Genomic DNA, 18,852 nt, shown 5'->3' on the forward strand with positions numbered 1-18,852 from the left:
TAAGCAATTTGAATATCTCATCATCACTGGATGACTTTGCCAACAAACAGGGGATAGGAGCAACCAACTGCCTTCAGTGAACAGCCATGTGATAACCTGTCAGGCCACAGCCTGAACAATAAACTCTTGCTAATTATAGGCTTAGAATTTACTGTGGCACCTAGGATAGTTAACAAATTGGATTTTACATGATTATTGAAAAAAAGTATAGGGTTTGTTTCATCTAACATAGCTGATAAAATACAATTAGAAACTAACATTTAAAAAAAAATATTAAAGCAATAACTAGCAACAAAATTAGCAACATTGAAATTATTAAAAAGCAAATCAGGATGTTATATTGCTGCAATTATCAGGATATTGTGATTTGTGAAAAGGGAAGATTATTGCAGGCGTAGACTTCTGTGGCTAATTGTTTCAAAAGATTATTTCGGCGATTACACCACATTTTTTTATTCAGTTATATAAAACACTGAAATAATAGTTCCCGACAAGTTTCGTAAATCGTAGGATTTACATCTTCAGGGGGTAAATTGTATAACTTAAAGTTTAAACAAGAGAATTAATAAACACAAATCATAACTGTCTGGCTATTCATAAAACTCAAATAACAGAATGCAGATATATAACATTGTTGACATTGAACAATACTGGACAATGTCACGTGTTCTTGTTCTCGTTCATACAGTCAGAGCTCAGATTGAGGTAGATTTTTTATTAGAGCTGACCACACTTGATGAAGAATTAAACCTTGATTTTTATTGCATTGGGTTGGGTTTTTTAGCATATTATCATATCTTGCGGGATTTGTTATGTAGGACAGACAGGAAGATCTGGAGAAATACGCATGGCTGAACACCAAAAGGACGTACAATACAAAAGAGAACAAAAAACGGGTCTTGCTTTCCATACCACTTCCACTGGACACGATGTACTCTGGCAAAAAACGACGATGTCATACATAGAAAACAACAGTTATATAAGAAAATTTAAAGAAGCTGCTAATATGCTAAAAAAAACCTAACCCAATGCAATAAAAATCAAGGTTTAATTCTCCATCAAGTGTGGTCAGCTCTAATAAAAAATCTACCTCAATCTGAGCTCGGACTGTATGAACAAGAACACGTGACGTCGTCCAGTATTGTTCAACGTCAATAACGTTATATATCTGCATTCTGTTATTTGAGTTTTATGAATAGCCAGATGGTAATGATTTGTGTTTATTAATTCTCTTGTTTAAACTTTAAGTTATACAATTTACCCACTAAGATGTAAATCATACGATTTACAAAACTTGTCGGGAACTATTATTTCAGTGTTTTATATAACCGAATAACTGAATAAAAAAATGTGGTAATCGCCGAAATATATCTTTTGAGGGAAGATTATGTCAAAACTGACTAATAAATCACTTTTTTGTCAAGTGTGATGTTTTTAAGTATGTTTGAGAAAACTGTAGAATTAAGTCAGTCACTTCCTGTTCCTTAGACACGATTAAACAAAAAAAAAATACTACTTTTGCACTTCAGTTGCTTCCTTAGAATTTATGGGTCACTAAGATATGCAAAGAAAATGTACTGCTTCTGCCGATGGAGGGTATTGACAGCCCAAGAAATTATCTTCAGCACTCAAGTTGGTAGGCTGTTTCCCCTTCCTATATAAAAAAACACAACATTTAAACATCACATGACTAAAATGTGATTTATTAGTCAGTTTTGACATATCTCCTGTTTTTACAAATATCCCAATCAGTGACACAGTTCTTCTTTTACAGGAGTTTTTTACTTGATACCGCAGGTCTTCCTTGCTCCTGTATTAAATTTTGTGTATTTATCATCATCAAATTCCTGATAGGTACCCGCAAGGGGTGTACAGGATATGATAGTACTACATGATAAACTTACATCATTACCAACTTCCTATCTACAATTTTCCTCCAAATCAATCTGGTTCCTGTTAAAACTCCAACATTATCAGATCTTATATTTCTATCATTTAAGGCGCTTTTTACTATATCAATCTGCCTATATCTGGGTCTTTCTCTGGATCTTTATCCCGACAATCTGGCATTTGTTTTGCTAATCTTTCCTTTCCCATTCTGTTTAAGTGACCATACCACCGCAGATTAGCTCTGCTAACACGTTCCTGGATGATAACGATATCAAGTTCTTTCCTAATATCCTCATTTTTAATATGATATTGCCATTGATGCCATCTGTTCACTCCTCTAATCATGACTCTCATATCTCTGGTCTTTGGTCAAGTGTTTTATTTCTAATCCAGCTCTCAGATCCGTAAGTTAAAATTGGTTTGAACATCGTCTTGTATAGAGCTAATTTAGTGTATTGATTAATTTCTCTCTTATTCCATATAAATTTATTCAGTTGATTTCCTACCATACCAGCTTTCTACATTCTGTTATCTATTTCCGTATTTAATTTACCATCTTCACTAAAAATTGCACCAAAGTAGCTGATATGTTTTACTTATTCTATAGGTTCTTCATTCACAATGCAGTTGATATTTTCAATACTTCTGATAATTTTCATCGTCTTTGTCTTGTTATTGCTGACCTTCATACCAAATCTATTACAACAGTTATTCAATTTAGTCAGGGAATCTTGCAGACTTGTACTGGATTTATTTAGAAGTATAACATATGCATAAAGTAAAGAGCTGAGATTAACATCTCCAATTTTGATATCAGGTTTAATACCCCTTTCCTTCATAATGTGCTCCGTATAGATAATGAATAAGAGAGGGGATAATGTACATCCTTGTCTGGCACCAGATTTAAATTAAACCATCTTTCTGTACTTCTTTCAATTCTAACTGCTGACTGACAAGTCAAAAAGACTGCGTATTGCTTGACATAATGTCCCATTAACACCACACAACTGTAGCATTTTGAATAGCTTCTCTCTTGGCACCTTGCCATATGCCTTTTCTAGATCTACAAAACTTAAATATACAGCTTTGTTATATTTCCATGATTTCTCAACTATTTGTTTTAAGGTGAAAATCTGATCCACACAGCCTCTATTTGGCTGAATCCAGCTTGTTCTTCACCATGCTTCCCTTCCACCATCCTTCTCAATCGTTTCTCAAGTATATTTGCATAAATCTTACCAGGAACACTCAATAGAGAACTACCTCTATAATTGTCACGTTCAGTTTTATTTCCGTTTTTATATATTGGTATTATGAGAGCTCTACTCCAATCATCTGAAATTAGTCCCTCTGTCAAGGCTTTCTGAACTATGCAGTGCTGCACTGTAAGACTTCTATACTACCACACAGGAGCATTTCTGGTCAAATGTCATCCACTTCTGCTGCCTTTCCACATTTCAGGTTTTTGATGACTTTTCCTACTTAGTATGGATATGTATTCCTGATTTCATGCCTGTTAAGTGTTTTTTTACTACTGTGCTGTCACTGATTGTTTCATTTAGCAATTTTTTGAAGAAATTACTCAATACATCAAGGATATCTTTTTCACCAGTTTTCATGTCTCCTTTATCTCTAATTCCTTTTACAGCACTCTTTCCTTCATTTCTGAGCTTTTTCACCCAACTTCCAGAATATCTTGCCAACCTTCCTTATATTTATTTTCTATGTTCTTAGCAAAGTCTTCTCATGACTTTTGTTTAGCTAGTTTTACGGTGTTTAGTTTTCTTAAATTTGTCTGTGTATTTGCTAAGAGCACAAGCTGACTTATTTGTCAAGAACTTTTGATATGCTTTCTTCTTTTCCTTCACTGCCTCTTAAACTTCCTGTGTCCACCATGGAGTTCTGATTTTTCTATCCTTGTAGACAACCTGATCACATACCTCTGACTGAATCAGTGTTTTCTTCAGGGTTTGCCACTGAATCTGCAAGGTTTGGTTCCTGTTTCAAATTCTTCCATTTTTCTTCAATAATGTTCGTGTATTTTAGTCTACAGTTCACATCTGAGAGCTGCTCAACTTTTATTCGCTTTAAAACTTTCTTACATTTTCTCCTTTTTAATATGAAATTTAATTTTATCCTGTTAAAGACTTAGATGTTGATCACTTCCAATTTCAAATCCTCTGTACACTCTAGTGTCCTGCACCATGGAAAAGTCATCGCTATCAACAATAACATAGTCAGTGAAACTTTTCTTATTCTTTGCCTCTTCTGTCCGTTTGAATTTGTGCACATTTTTATGTTGGAACATTGTGTTAGTAATAACCAGTCCATGTCCTGAGCAGAATTCCAACAAGTAGTTATTATTAGCTTTGCTCTTTTCTCCAAATTTTCCCAAAATATTTTTGTATGTCTGACAATCATTTCCTACTCTGCTATTTAGATCCCCCAACAATGAACAACTTTTCCTTTTTCATTGTGTCAGTTGCTTTCTCTAAAGCCTCAAAAAATTCTTCTACTTCTACATTAGCAGAATCTTCTGTGGGAGCATAGCACAAATAGTTCTCATTGTCCAGTTCTATCTCATAGCCTGGATTTTATACCAAAATATAAAATGATGGACAACCTGACAGAATTCGTTTATTTAATGAAAATATTTTTAACCTACAAATTACAAGACACAGCCATGGGCTTACCATTGTTCTCTCCTGTTGCTAACTTTTATATGGAAGCTTTTGCACCAAACATGCCCTTAGATACCTTCATTCTACGTACTTTTGTTAGATCTGAAATGGGCAACTTCACTTGCAGTGAGGTCACCCATCCAGAATCTAACAGAATATGCCCCACTAAGAAAGCATACTTGTCCTTTCAGCAATTAAGTTCATGTCATAGAAGAGTTAATATCATGATCAATAAGATGAAAGAAATATTTAGTATAAGTTTTGATGGATCTAAATTAGAATTGTAAGTGTAAAATAATCAAAGAGTATGTGTAAAGATAATTACTAGTGATTTATAACTGCACATGCGAGAATGTCAGTACACTGCCTAAGAGAGTGCAAAGGTCGCTCAAATGCTACCGTAGCATTGTAAGCACCCGTGGGTGCTAGTTCGTGAAAATATCAAGAGGGACGCGTTCCTGAAAATGGGAAAACCCCGTATGCCGGTGCGATGAGGTCACCCAGTCGGGGATGAATCGAAAAGCCGAATATGAAAAATCTAACTCAAAAAGAGGGCACTGGAAAGGGAGAATATATATGCAGCAACACTGGTCTGGATTGCCCCCTCATTTATTTGTTCCGGTTTTCTCTCCGTGTGCTCCTCAGTGGTCAACGATGTCCAACTCCTACGTTCCCGGAGTTGACTACCGTAAGTCCCGGCAAGGCATCGCAGCAGAGTACAGCAGATAAAAATGCGGGCCATCGGCAGAGAAAGTGCACCGATATAATTCGTGAAGAAGTGAGCGCCAGACTCGAAGAATACACGTGATTCCCACGTGGCAGCATACCTTGAACAACAAAGTTTTCCGCAACCTGTGCACTGTAGATAAGTACTTTACATATACTTTGTCCCTTAAACATTAGGATGATTGCGAACGGAAGAAATTTTGTGTTTCAGAATGAAAAGTGAACTTTGGAGATTAAGCAGATTATAGAACATTTTGAATCTCATTACACTGACTGTCTGAGAATCGTGAATTTGTTAAGAACCAGTGTTTTAACTCATACGAAAAGGAAACAAGATGTGTTTTGTGCTTAACGAGCACCTGATCAATTGTACATAGTATTTTAACCATTTGAAGGAAACATTCTATGTAAATGAGAAATTGTATATTTAAAGTATGAGAGAGTGAGTGAAACCTTAGATGATTTTAACTTAGTGTTGCTTACATTATATTTATGTCTTGTATTACTTATGAATTCATTAAATATGTTTTATAGTATCGTGTGTATCTGACCATATAGACTGACTCTTACCACTCATAAAAATTACGAACCTATTTATCTGTATATGCACACCAAAGTAAGTTAAGAGGAAGGGCTACGACTGCAAAATAAGAACACCTACGGTCTCTAATTTAGTTGTAACCACGTTAGTGGCATCTAATTTCTGTGACCCTCCCTAGGTTAAGATATACTCTGTACCTAAGCTCAGGCTGACACAGTATATAAATTCGTCTGAGAAAAAAGGGAATGCCTCACACAAGTTAGAGAGTAGGTAATCTAAGGGCCCTACATAGTATTTGATAGACAAAGTTTTAGAGAAAAGTTTTAGGAAAAGAATTAGAGCAAAGGGCCACGAACGACCATAGCGAAGGCAACATATTAAAAACAGACCATAACACTTTAAAACCCAAGTTCAGTAGCTTAGGAATAAGCTGCTGAACTTAAAGCATCTTCCTCAGCTACATGAATAAACAGAAGCACACACACCATTCATTGATGGAATTGAAAGTCAAAACACTTCCATTTCTGAATAAGCTTAATACAAATCTTTCCTTCACTGTTTACCATAAGCTACACATGCCAGCCAGCCAATGCATTAACACATAAAAGCAGCTATAAAAATTTGCTCCTGTAAGGAAGGACTTAAGCAGGAATTTAAAATTATCAGCAATACTTTCCTTAAAGCTATAATAAAAATACTAACGACAAAATTCAAGATGGCACCTGAAAATAAACTAATTACAATAAAATTGTAGCCATTTGGAGGGAATATTGAATAAAACAGAATACTACACAAATACCACCTTAATGCCATCTTTAAAGGTTGAATTAAGGTGTTTTTTTTTTGTTTGTTTTTTTTCAATAGTAGTAAGAATATAGAAAATATCAGGAAGGTGGCAAAATATTCTAGAGGTTTTCCATGACTTCTTAAGGATATGTGCTTTGCATTATGGTATACTTAAGGTAAGTAATGCAAAGTCATTAGCTTGTATATAGGAGTTGTCCAGTCCTGAAGTTACTTCAGGTGTTGTTTTCTTACATTTTTCTCTGGATTCTTTGAGTGCATAAGTTGACTGACTTGTCTTATTGTTAGTACTCAGTCTTTTTCTTTGACTGCCTCTTTAAGTTCTTGAGTCGACCATGGAGTTCTGATTTTTCTATTCTTGCAAACAACTTCATTGCATTCATCTCTGGCTGAATCAGTTGATGTTTTCTTTCAGGTCTACTACTGAATCTCTAGGTTTGGTTCTTGTTTTCATAATATTTCATTTTTTCTTGAATTATATTTGTGTATTTGAATCAACATTCCACCTCTGAAAGCTGCTCAACTTTTATTCTTTTCAAAAATTTCTTACACTTTTCTTTTCAGTATAATAGAGGAGTACTGTATTATACTGTACTGTAATATTCAGAAGAGTACTGTAGATTTAAATATACAGATATTGGAGAAACAGTAAGAGTTTGAGAACAAAAAGGTTGAAATTGTTCTGGATAGTGACCCTTCCCATAATGCATAGCATTATACAGGTCCGTAAGGATATGTGCTTCGCAGTATGGGATACTTAAGGCAAGTGATGTGAAATCATAGCTTCTATATAGGAGTTGTCCAGTCCTGAAGTTACTTCAGGTGCAAACTTTGTTTGCTTACACTTGGATAAAAGATTGAACAGAGAGTATAATTTCGCAGATATATATATATATATATATATCTGCTGATTCTGATCCAATAATGTGAAATGCTTTCAAGTAAAATGTTAGTATCATTTTACAAAATGGAAAACATTCTTAGAATGTGATGAGGATATATTACCAAAGTAGAATCCTAGCCTTTATGCACAAATATCAGCCATGCTTTTCAGTCTTTTGATAAAGTTTGATTATTTTTTCTACACTCCCTTTCACTTGTTTTTGCTTCCAAATTTTTCTTTGCTGCTCTTTCCCAAAGATAATATGTTGATCTTCACATATCTTACTTCTCTTCCAACTCCTTCCGTGATGTTAGTCATACCATCACGGAATACCAATTTATTCTATACTAGATGCTTCACACTTAGTGCTTTTTTCTTAGGAAATATGAAAATAGTATTTTTAACTGAAAAGTTGTTTGTGTTAATGTTCATCTTAATTTATCTTTAATTTTTATTTTACTTTAAATTGATCTGGAAGTGTATGCCTATAACTAACACATGGAATTTGTACATGCCTCATATTTTAATAAGATAATTTTCCTCCAAAAACTTGTTTTCAGAAACATAATGCATTTTAATTATTTTATTTTAATTATTTAATGCATTTTAGTAGTAAGACTTATACGTTGGTTAGACATAACTGGTAATTAATTTACGGAATTGACAACGCATATAAAGTAAATTAATTAAAGATAACTTTAATGAATCACTTCTATATTTCGGCAATGTCACATTGCCATCTTCGGGAACATAAAGATATGGTATGTGCACTAAGGAACTAACAAAGCAAATGAGGAAGAAAATAAGAACTAATTTTGTTCCTAAAGTCCTAATGGTGCCCTCTTGCGGGCTAATTTGGTAGTCTTGGCAGTTGGGCTGAAGTTCTCAAAATGAAAGTCTCCCAAATTTGGGGCAGTTTCATGCACCCAAATTTGTTGAGGTTAGGAACTTTTTTTAGAGCTGCTGAAGATTCTTTGAATAGTCTTTCGTATTTAAACTTGCTGCGATGGATTATTTTTGTCTTCTTCCAACGAATTTTATGGTGGGTATCTAAGGCATGGTCTGCCAGCCCAGAGCGGCTGTACTGGTGAAACCGGATGTAGTCTTGGTGTTCTGAAATCCTGATATTTGTTGTTCTGCCTGTTTGGCCAAAGTAGGACATTTTGCAGCTGCAAGGGACCTGGTATACACCAGGTAGGTCTAGGGGAAGTGGTTGGTCTTTGGTAGAGCGGATAAGGGATGCCAACTTTTTTTATGGTCTGTAACAGGAAGTAAGGTCATATTTTTTGAGGATATTAGTTATTTTTTCAGAGGTGCCCTGGATGTAGGGGATAGTGATAGACTTGGTGTAGTCTTTATTGTGGAGGGGGGTTGTGGTTTACAGGTTTTAATATTTTTTGGATTTTTTTGGGGTTGTAGCCATTGGCTAAGAAAGTGTTGAGGATGTGGTTTAGTTCCATAGTCAGGGCCTTGTCATCTGAGCAGATTAATTTTGCCCTGTTATATAGTGTTTTTATCACCCCATATTGTTGTGAGGGGGGGTGGTGGGATTGCTGGTGAATGTATCTGCCAGTGTGGGTGGGTTTTCTGTAAACAGAGAAAACCAAAGATCCATCAAGCTGGCGGGTGATTAAAGTGTCTAGGAAGGGGAGGGTGTTGTTTTCCTCTTTTTTGACACAGCCTGTGTCAAATTAAAGCACCGTTTCACTTCCGAGAAAGCTCTACGCATTTACAACCGCACTAGCTTCGCCCTGTTAAGAGAACAAATTACCGCGACGCGCGTTCTCCTTGCCGACGAAAACAAAAACTTACGGGTGCTAGAGGAAGAGCTTTCTAACACACTCGGCCTTGATCTATGGTCAATACTTCATGACATCTCATGCACATCGGCAAGAAAGGAATTCGAAAAAGTACGTAGTCGACACGTGAAAAAATACGAAAACCTGACAAAGACTTCTACTTCTGTACCCCAGCCACCACTCAACACAGTAGTCAACCTCTCGTCGGCAGTTTTAAAGCCTGAAGCACTCACCGCACTTTCACGTGGTCACAATTTCGCCCTAGCTCCAAAAAGGATACCTGCTGAAGAAATCATGATCCAAATAGAGCGTGGAATTCGCAACCTGCCTAACCACATCGCCAACAACGTGAGACTGGATGTAGTCGGTGTTCTCACGAAAGCCAAAATCCAACTTATCCAAAAACGAATATACAGCCCTACAAGAATTAAAAAACAAAAAAAAAAAATAGTAATCACCAAAGCTGATAAGGGAAGCGCCACTGTGGTACTCAATCAAAAAGACAACAAAGGTAAGCTAAATTCTTTAATACGAGACCGTACTACTTACCTCCCCATTGAATATAATCCGACCAACTCTCAGATCAGAACTATCCACAGACTCCTTAAGGAAGTCACTTCTTGGCCTGTGGAAGTCACCAACAAACTTAAACCTTATAACTCTAGACCCCCCCGATTATATGGACTCCCAAAAATACATAAACAAAATGTGCCATTACGTCCCATAGTGGATGGCATTGATTCCCCCACATATAAATTAGCCAAACATTTAGCCAAAACGCTCACACACTACACTGGCAACACACCATCAAACATAAAAAACTCGGCCCACTTTAAAGCCAGTATAGAAAACCTCACACTCCAACACACTGACATAATGGTCAGTTTTGACGTCTCCTCCCTATTCACTAATGTCCCACTCAAAGAAACCTTTGAGCTCATCCAAGCCAAGTTTCCTCCCGATATCTCAGCCCTATTTCAGTTCACAATGAACTCAGGCTATTTCGTTTGGCAAGGAAAGTTCTACAAACAGATAGAGGGGACAGCCATGGGTTCACCACTTTCCCCACCCTTGGCCAATTTCTTTATGGAGACATTTGAAGAGAAAGCCTTAAACTCCGCCCCACAAAAACCCACTATTTGGCTTTGTTATGTGGATGATGTGTTTGCTATTTGGCCACATGGCTCAGATACACTCCACTCCTTCCTAACACACTTAAACAACCAACATCCCAGAGTCCAGTTCACCTTAGAAAAAGAGGAAAACAACACCCTCCCCTTCCTAGACACTTTAATCACCCGCCAGCTTGATGGATCTTTGGTTTTCTCTGTTTACAGAAAACCCACCCACACTGGCAGATACATTCACCAGCAATCCCCCCCCCCTCACAACAATATGGGGTGATAAAAACACTATATAACAGGGCAAAATTAATCTGCTCAGATGACAAGGCCCTGACTATGGAACTAAACCACATCCTCAACACTTTCTTAGCCAATGGCTACAACCCCAAAAAAATCCAAAAAATACTAAAACCTGTAAACCACAACCCCCCCTCCCCCCCTCCACAATAAAGACTACACCAAGTCTATCACTATCCCCTACATCCAGGGCACCTCTGAAAAAATAACTAATATCCTCAAAAAATATGACCTTACTTCCTGTTACAGACCATATAAAAAGTTGGCATCCCTTATCCGCTCTACCAAAGACCAACCACTTCCCCTAGACCTACCTGGTGTATACCAGGTCCCTTGCAGCTGCAAAATGTCCTACTTTGGCCAAACAGGCAGAACAACAAATATCAGGATTTCAGAACACCAAGACTACATCCGGTTTCACCAGTACAGCCGCTCTGGGCTGGCAGACCATGCCTTAGATACCCACCATAAAATTCGTTGGAAGAAGACAAAAATAATCCATCGCAGCAAGTTTAAATACGAAAGACTATTCAAAGAATCTTCAGCAGCTCTAAAAAACGTTCCTAACCTCAACAAATTTGGGTGCATGAAACTGCCCCAAATTTGGGAGACTTTCATTTTGAGAACTTCAGCCCAACTGCCAAGACTACCAAATTAGCCCGCAAGAGGGCACCATTAGGACTTTAGGAACAAAATTAGTTCTTATTTTCTTCCTCATTTGCTTTGTTAGTTCCTTAGTGCACATACCATATCTTTATGTTCCTGAAGATGACAATGTGACATTGCCGAAATATAGAAGTGATTCATTAAAGTTATCTTTAATTAATTTACTTTATATGCGTTGTCAATTCCGTAAATTAATTACCAGTTAATGCATTTTAATATGACTGCAATTTTAAATCTTCATTATTATAGTAACTCATAAGTTATTCAAATTAAATGGATATTGAATCCAACGTTATTTATATCATAACTATTTCATATTAGCATTCCATTTTGTCTTGTTTATATCATTATTTTCATAAATTTATATACTCTTTCCAGAAACTTGAAGAAAAGTTACAATTAAGCCTTGGTCTAAGAGAAAAATTGGAGAAAGATTTAAAAAATACAGAAGAAAAAAAACTGAAGCATGAATTATTGTTAGATGAATTACAGTCAGTAAGCATCAACATTTTCTTTGCAATTAATGTTCTACCAAAACTGTTGCCTATCTTGTTTTTGCTTCATGATCGGATTCAGTTGATGTACTGTTTGTAGTTTCACAAAATGCAGATTTTTTTTTTTCATGAATTTCATAATTCCACACACAAAACTTAACAGTCACAGATGATATTGTGAATTTCTTTCAGCATAACATCATTATACTTATAGGCTTTTGTCATGACTTTTCATTGGTTTGTTATGGTGGGTCTCTATAGGTTTGACTATGTCATGCCATTCATTGGGTAGGCTAAGGGTTAGGTAATCTCAAAGTGTCCTGCTCTTGATCAAACAGAAACTTTTCAAGCTACATTAGGATCTGCAGTAAGCTGGATAGTGGACTCAAACTGGAAGTGAAAATCTGCCAACATGTAATAGCATTCTGTTCTGGCAGAACAGAATGTATTGTATAGATCTATTTGTATACATGTGTTTGTTTTCTTCTATTGTTTAATTAATTAGGCTGTGTTCTGTTTAAATTAAATTTGATATCTGTTGAATTGGATTTAAACAGTATTGATGCAAATACAGATTGATAAGAAAATAACTATTTATTAACTTAAAAAAAAAAGCTAATATTTTGCTGGTATTATATCCAGCATCTTCAGAGCACACAAACAAAGGTTGTTACAAATGCGAGACAGCCACAATCTGGTGTAACAGTGGGGCTAGTATAAGTTATTACTTATACTAGTCCCACTGTTACACCGTAACATAAGTTATTATACTAGCCCCAATCTGGTGTAACAGTGGGGCTAGTATAAGTTATTACGTATACTATCCCCACTGTTACACCGGATTGTGGCTGTCTAACATTTGTAACAACCTTTGTTTGTGTGCTCTGAAGGTGCTGGATATAATACCAGCAAAATATTAGCTTTTAAGTTAATAAATGGTTATTTTCTTATCAATCTGTGTTTACATCAATACCGTTTAAATCCAATTCAACATGTGTGACGAACACATAAGCCTATCCACGCAGTTAAATTTGATATCTGTATATAAAGATGTATACTAATGAGCATCATTATGACATGCTACTGAAAAGTCCTTACAGAAGGAAGTTCCATTGCAGTAATTCTATTTTCAGTACAATATTGTGAATGGCAACAAGTTGAAAGAAAATTTACTGTAGCAAATTTCACATACTACTGATAACATCACTGGTTATATGAATTTGATAACATCAAATTCCATGCTCCAAAATTGAGCTTTAGTAGCATATGTAAAAAGATTATCATATCTTACTTAGATGACATTATTCACTTAATGATTGCAGTAAATATCTGCTGAAAACTACTATTTTTGTTGAGCTTAGAACTAGAAACTAAAACAAAGTTAAGCATCATGCATAATTAGAACCATCTCAGTTCTTATGTGCAAAAGTTTGAGTGACACTCAGCTTTGTTACTTTATGATGAGAAGCAACTTTAAAGAAAAATTTGGTAGTTTGGTTCTTATGGGTTATACAATCAAAAAAAAAAAGTTTGCAACTTCTTTGTGTAGATAGGGTTCTAATCCTAATGGTCTTTTTAATATACTGATATGAAGAAATTGTATATCTAATTTGATAATCTTATCTCAGCTTACAAAATCCACTATTGTTCATTTTGGAAACCCAGTAGGAGGTCTCAGCCAAATTTTTAAGTTGCTTGGACAACAAAGCATCTTTAATCTGTGGAAGGAAACAGTTACAGTGCAAAATAAAGATAAATACAAACTTAAAACAAAAATTATGTTAAACATTAATGCTTTAAAATACTCATGAAAAATGTAATCTGATACATGAATGGTTATTGCACTCTGCAGAGTTAAAGGCTATCCTAAAAACAGATAAATATTTTTAAAATATGTTTAAAAATCTCACTTAAAGTTCTTAAAGACAGTATAAACAAAAATGGCTAGAACATTTAAATTGAATGGACAACAGCAGACTTCCAAAAATATTATACAGATACAGAATAAGTGGAAAAATAAGAATCGGAAGACCAAGAAAGAGGTGGCATGAGACCGGAACAGGCCACTTGGCCTAAAATCCATCTTAGGAAGAAGAAGACTTCAAGTTCTTAGCAAGGAACAAAAACTTAAGAAGTTTGTTCCATTGAAAGCTTGTGTGGGGGGCTAGTAATCCTCCTGCACTGAATTTTATACATCTAAGTATTCTTTCTTTTAAGGTTACACGGTGGTCAGAATTCATAGTGAAGAATTTATGGAGATACAACACGTGTTAGAATAATTACTTATCACCTCTGTATTGAGGTCATCAGGAAAACATATGTACATGATACAAGCTACATGACAATACACTACACAAAAGTAAGATGAATCTAAATGTTCATTTACTGTAGCCTTAAACGAAATTTTAGTTAGATATTAGGGTGTAATTATGATATTGTATGAGCTTTCCGATGTTGAATCGTTAGTACTGTTTTGTATCATAAGAGCAAGCCACTGTAATACATAAATCGATAAATTAAGTGAATTTACTTCATTGTTAATGTTGTGAATTTAAGAAATGTTAATTTCTACTACTTTCACTGAAACAGTAAAATTGTTGAATTTCCTACACTCTGAAGTGGAACTTATCACTGTTTCAAGCAAATTTCTGTAACCAGTAATGGCAGCCCACTGGAGTGAAGTTACTGTGCTGTTTTTCTGAGGATGCACATAATTGAAGAACATTATTATATGTTGCTTAGCATTCATCTATTCAGAAGGAAGGAAAAGAGATCACAGCAGGAGAGGATTGTCGAATTTGTATCTTCAATATATAAAGATTAAGCAGAAATTAGAAGAAAGGTTAGAAATGGAAGACTGAAAGGAAATCCTTTGAAAGAGAGATAAGTGAAAGTTTATTGTAGTAATTAATCCATATAGGACTTTTTCAGTTAAAACTAAAATGAACTTTATTGCTCTCCAGTTCATATAGAAATGAGCATAAAGTTTTTGTTTAGGATGCTCAGTCTGAAAGAGCAGTTTGAAACTATTGATATGGTCTTAGTTATTTCTTCTTCAATGAAGTATGATGAGACTTTCATGTATTAACTTTCAAATTAAAGTTAATTCATTCTTAAGTGATATTGTTAAGGTTTTAATAGTTAATTCAATTGAGCTTGCTATTATTTCATGTAGAAAATGAATAAGTTGTTCAAGTGTCTTGGATAAAGATGTATTTTATTCAGTGTTCTATGATTATGAATGCAGGAAGAATTTGGCTCACTTATTGTTGGAAGTTTTACCACTTAGTTATACTATAAATTAAAGATGCCAAGAAATTATATTCTTAGTTTAATCCTTTATCCAAGTGTAAGTAAACAAAGTTTGCACCTGAGGTAATTTCAGGACTGGGCAACTTATATATAGAAGCTGACTTCACATCACTTGCCTTAGTATCCCATAATGTAAAGCACATATCCTTACAGACATGTATAATGCTGTGCATTATGACATGGGTCACTACCCAGACTGGTTTTTGACCTTTATTGAGGTCTCATCACTGGGAGCCAGACCCAGAAGTGACACCAAGGTTGAAGTAATGCAGATGTCATCTTACTATTCAAATACTCTGGAATCGAGACAGATGAAAGCTTTTCCACTTGGTTATACTATACATCAAGGTTGAAGTAATGCAGAAATATGACCAAGTGGAAAAGCTTTCGTCTGTCTCTAATCCAGAGTATCTTAATAAGGTAAGATGACACTTTTAGCTACTCATATATGGAATATGACTTATGCATTATTTCAACCTTGGTATCCCCTCTGGGTCTGGCTCCTACTGATGAGACCTCAATAAAGGTAGACTGGTCTGGGTATCGACCCTTCCCATAATGCATGTCCATAAGGATATGTGCTGTGCATTATGGGATACTAAGGCAAGTGATGTGAAGTCATTAGCTTTTTCATTACTTCAGGTGCAAACTTTGTTTGCTTACACTTGGATAAAGGATTAAACCAAGAATATAATTTCTTGGCATCTTTAATTTATATTTGCTGATTTATATTGCTGTCACATAGGAAGCCGTTTCGAGCTATATTCTTTTGTGAATTCAAGAAAGAAAATAAAGTTCTTTAGGAGGCAAGAAACTAAATTTCCAGAAGTTTAATCCATAAAGGATAATAACTGATAAATTATATGGTTGAAAGGAAGTTGTGCACATTACCGTTTTCCTTGTTGTGATATGAAGAAAAACAATGGTGCTTGCATTGTTAAGCTATATTGTTTTTCTTCTTTCGCTATGCCTTTATCCCGTGTTAAACGGGGTCGACGTTCCCATCTTTAATCTTCTTCCTCCATATCCTCCGGTCCAGGGCTTCTTCCCAACTCCATCCTTTCTCCCTAAGATCCTCTGCCACTTTATCCCTCCACCTGAACTTGGGCCTGCCTCTTTTCCTCCTTCCCTCCACCTCCATGCACTCCACTCGTTTACCAACATACTCCTCCTCTCTACATGACCGAACCACCTCAGCCTGCTTTCTTGTACCTTCTTACTGATTGGTCCCACCTTGACCGTCCCTCTGATGTAGTCATTCCTTATCCTGTCTTTCTTGGTCACACCACGTATCCATCTCAACAACCCCATCTTCGCCACCTCCATCTTCCTCTCCTGTGCCTTTGTTATAGGCCACTTCTCCGTGCCATGAAGCATCGCCGGCCTCACCACGATCTTATACAGCTTTCCTTTCTTCTTACAACTCACTCTCTTGTCGCACAGGACCCCACTCATCTTCATCCATCCACATGTTATTTGATGCTGTATTTCCTCATCCAGGTCTCCATTCCTCTCGACGACCGACCCGAGGTACTTGAATTTCTTCCCTGAAGTTAACCTTTCACCCTGGAGTCGTATGACCATATCCTCGGCACTCCCCGTTGACATATATTTGGTCTTCACCCAGTTAATTCTCATGCCGCTCTTCTCCAATATCTTTCTCCACTCTTCCAGGGTCTTTTCAAGCTTCTCTCGGGATGATTCACAAAGAACAATGTCGTTGGCAAACATCATGCTCCATGGCACCTCCCTCTTAACCTCCTCCACTATTTCATCCATATATTTACATTACACACATATATATATATATATATATATATATATATATATATATATATATATATTTACATTATTATTACATTATATATTTGTATTCTATTTTATAAATTAGATTTTTATTTTGGTTATAAGGTTTGTGAAGACTAGATCTTTTAATGAGTTAAATAGTTAAGATTAATTAAGAGATTAAGTTATGCAATAAATTAAAGATACCAAGAAATTATATACTTGGTTTAATCCTTTATCCAAGTGTAAGCAAACTAAGTATGAGCCTGAAGTATTTTCAGGACTGTGGAAACTCATGGTAAAGGTGGTATGACTTCACATCACATAGCCTTAGTATCCCATAATGCAAAGTACATCTCCTTGTGGACATGTATAATGCTATGCATTATGGGAAGGGTCACTACCATGACCAGTTTCGACCTTTATTGAGGTCTTATCAGTGGGAGCCAGACCCAGAGATGATACCAAGGTTGAAGTAATGCAGAAGTCATATTTTTTATATACAAATTGCCAATAGATGTCACACCATATTATTATAATACTCTGGATTATAGATAGTTGTTCAAAGTTTTTCCACTTGACCAAGCATATAATTTTTTGGTATATTTAATTATAAGTATAACCAAGTGGAAAAACTTTCAGCATCTATCTCTAGATGAGACCTCAATAAAGGTTGAAACTGATCTGGGTAGTGACCCTTCCCATAATGCATAGAATTATACATCTTCACAAGGAGATGTGCTTGGCATTATGGGATACTAAAGCAAGTGGTGTGAAGTCAATACCACCTTTACCATGAGTTTCCCCAGTCCTGAAAATTCTTCAGGCGCAAACTTTGCTTACACTTGGATAAAGAATTAAACAAAGTATATAATTTCTTGGTATATTTAATTTATAGTATAACCAAGTGGAAAAACTTTCAACAACTAAGTTATTCAATATCTTGGGGTACAACTCTGTGGAAAAATTGGATTTGTAGTTTAGTAATTTAGTTGGTAATAGTTTTGTAGTAAACCACTGAGTTGAGGGAGAAATTTACTAATGGTGCAAATGATGGGATTACATGTATAATAAAAGAAGTTAAAAAAAAAAAAAAAATACTCCCTCCACCCACAGTATTCAATTCTTAAGAAGTATTCTCATAGAGGAAGTATTCCACTTCTAAATTTATTATAACGAACTTTATCCTATAATAAATGGGTTGTTATAGCATGGGTTCACTATTATGAAGACATAACTCAGCATTCAATAGGAGTTAAAAAGGAATGGGCTGAAATGATAAACTGATGCTTTACCAACATTTATGTAAAATATCTTTTCAGTCTGTAAATTTAAGGTAGCAATTAATGTTCCTCACTCAATAGATGTGAAGAAAGCAACATGCATTAGTTGCAGAGATTTGATGTTGCACATACAGAAAGAGTCTGACATGCATAAGAATTTTGTAGCAAATCATAATGTAACACAAATTTTATGTACGTTGGATTTAACTTACCCCACTACCTGTTAATCACAGCATATTACATTAGTATATTAACTTATTTTAAGTTATTTCTGTTAGTTTTATTTCTCGGGAAACTCAGAAATTTCAGTATGATGAAATTAATTTATTGCTGTTATTAATGCAGAGTAATATACATTATAAATAGACTATTCTATAGCTTTCTAGGATTCAAAAATTAGCTGATAGACAAAAAAAGAGGAGACATAATAGCTTTTGTTATTAAATTAGTTTTATAAGATTGATACTGAAGACTTTTTTCAGTACATGGCAAGAAAGGAGAGAATAAGTCACCAGTTGAAGTGTAAGAGTATGGTTTGCAAGGATGTTAAGACTAGGTTTTTTTGCT

General features: G+C 35.4%; 1 protein-coding gene across 1 annotated transcript in view; it reads left to right on the top strand.

Annotated features, from left to right (window-relative positions):
* The window catches only part of LOC150101893 (citron Rho-interacting kinase-like), a 594,274-nt gene that overhangs the window by 175,092 nt on the left and 400,330 nt on the right, over positions 1 to 18,852 (top strand). Inside the window, exon 16 of the mRNA XM_090400165.1 lies at positions 11,790 to 11,906. Within this exon, the coding sequence (XP_090256291.1) occupies positions 11,790 to 11,906 (117 nt within the window). The remainder of the gene's footprint in view (positions 1 to 11,789; positions 11,907 to 18,852) is intronic.

The sequence above is a fragment of the Typopeltis vanoorti genome, chromosome 11, assembly GCF_054136105.1.
Source record: "Typopeltis vanoorti isolate ZY-2024b chromosome 11, IOZ_Tvanoo_1.0, whole genome shotgun sequence".
NCBI lineage: Eukaryota > Metazoa > Arthropoda > Arachnida > Uropygi > Thelyphonidae > Typopeltis > Typopeltis vanoorti.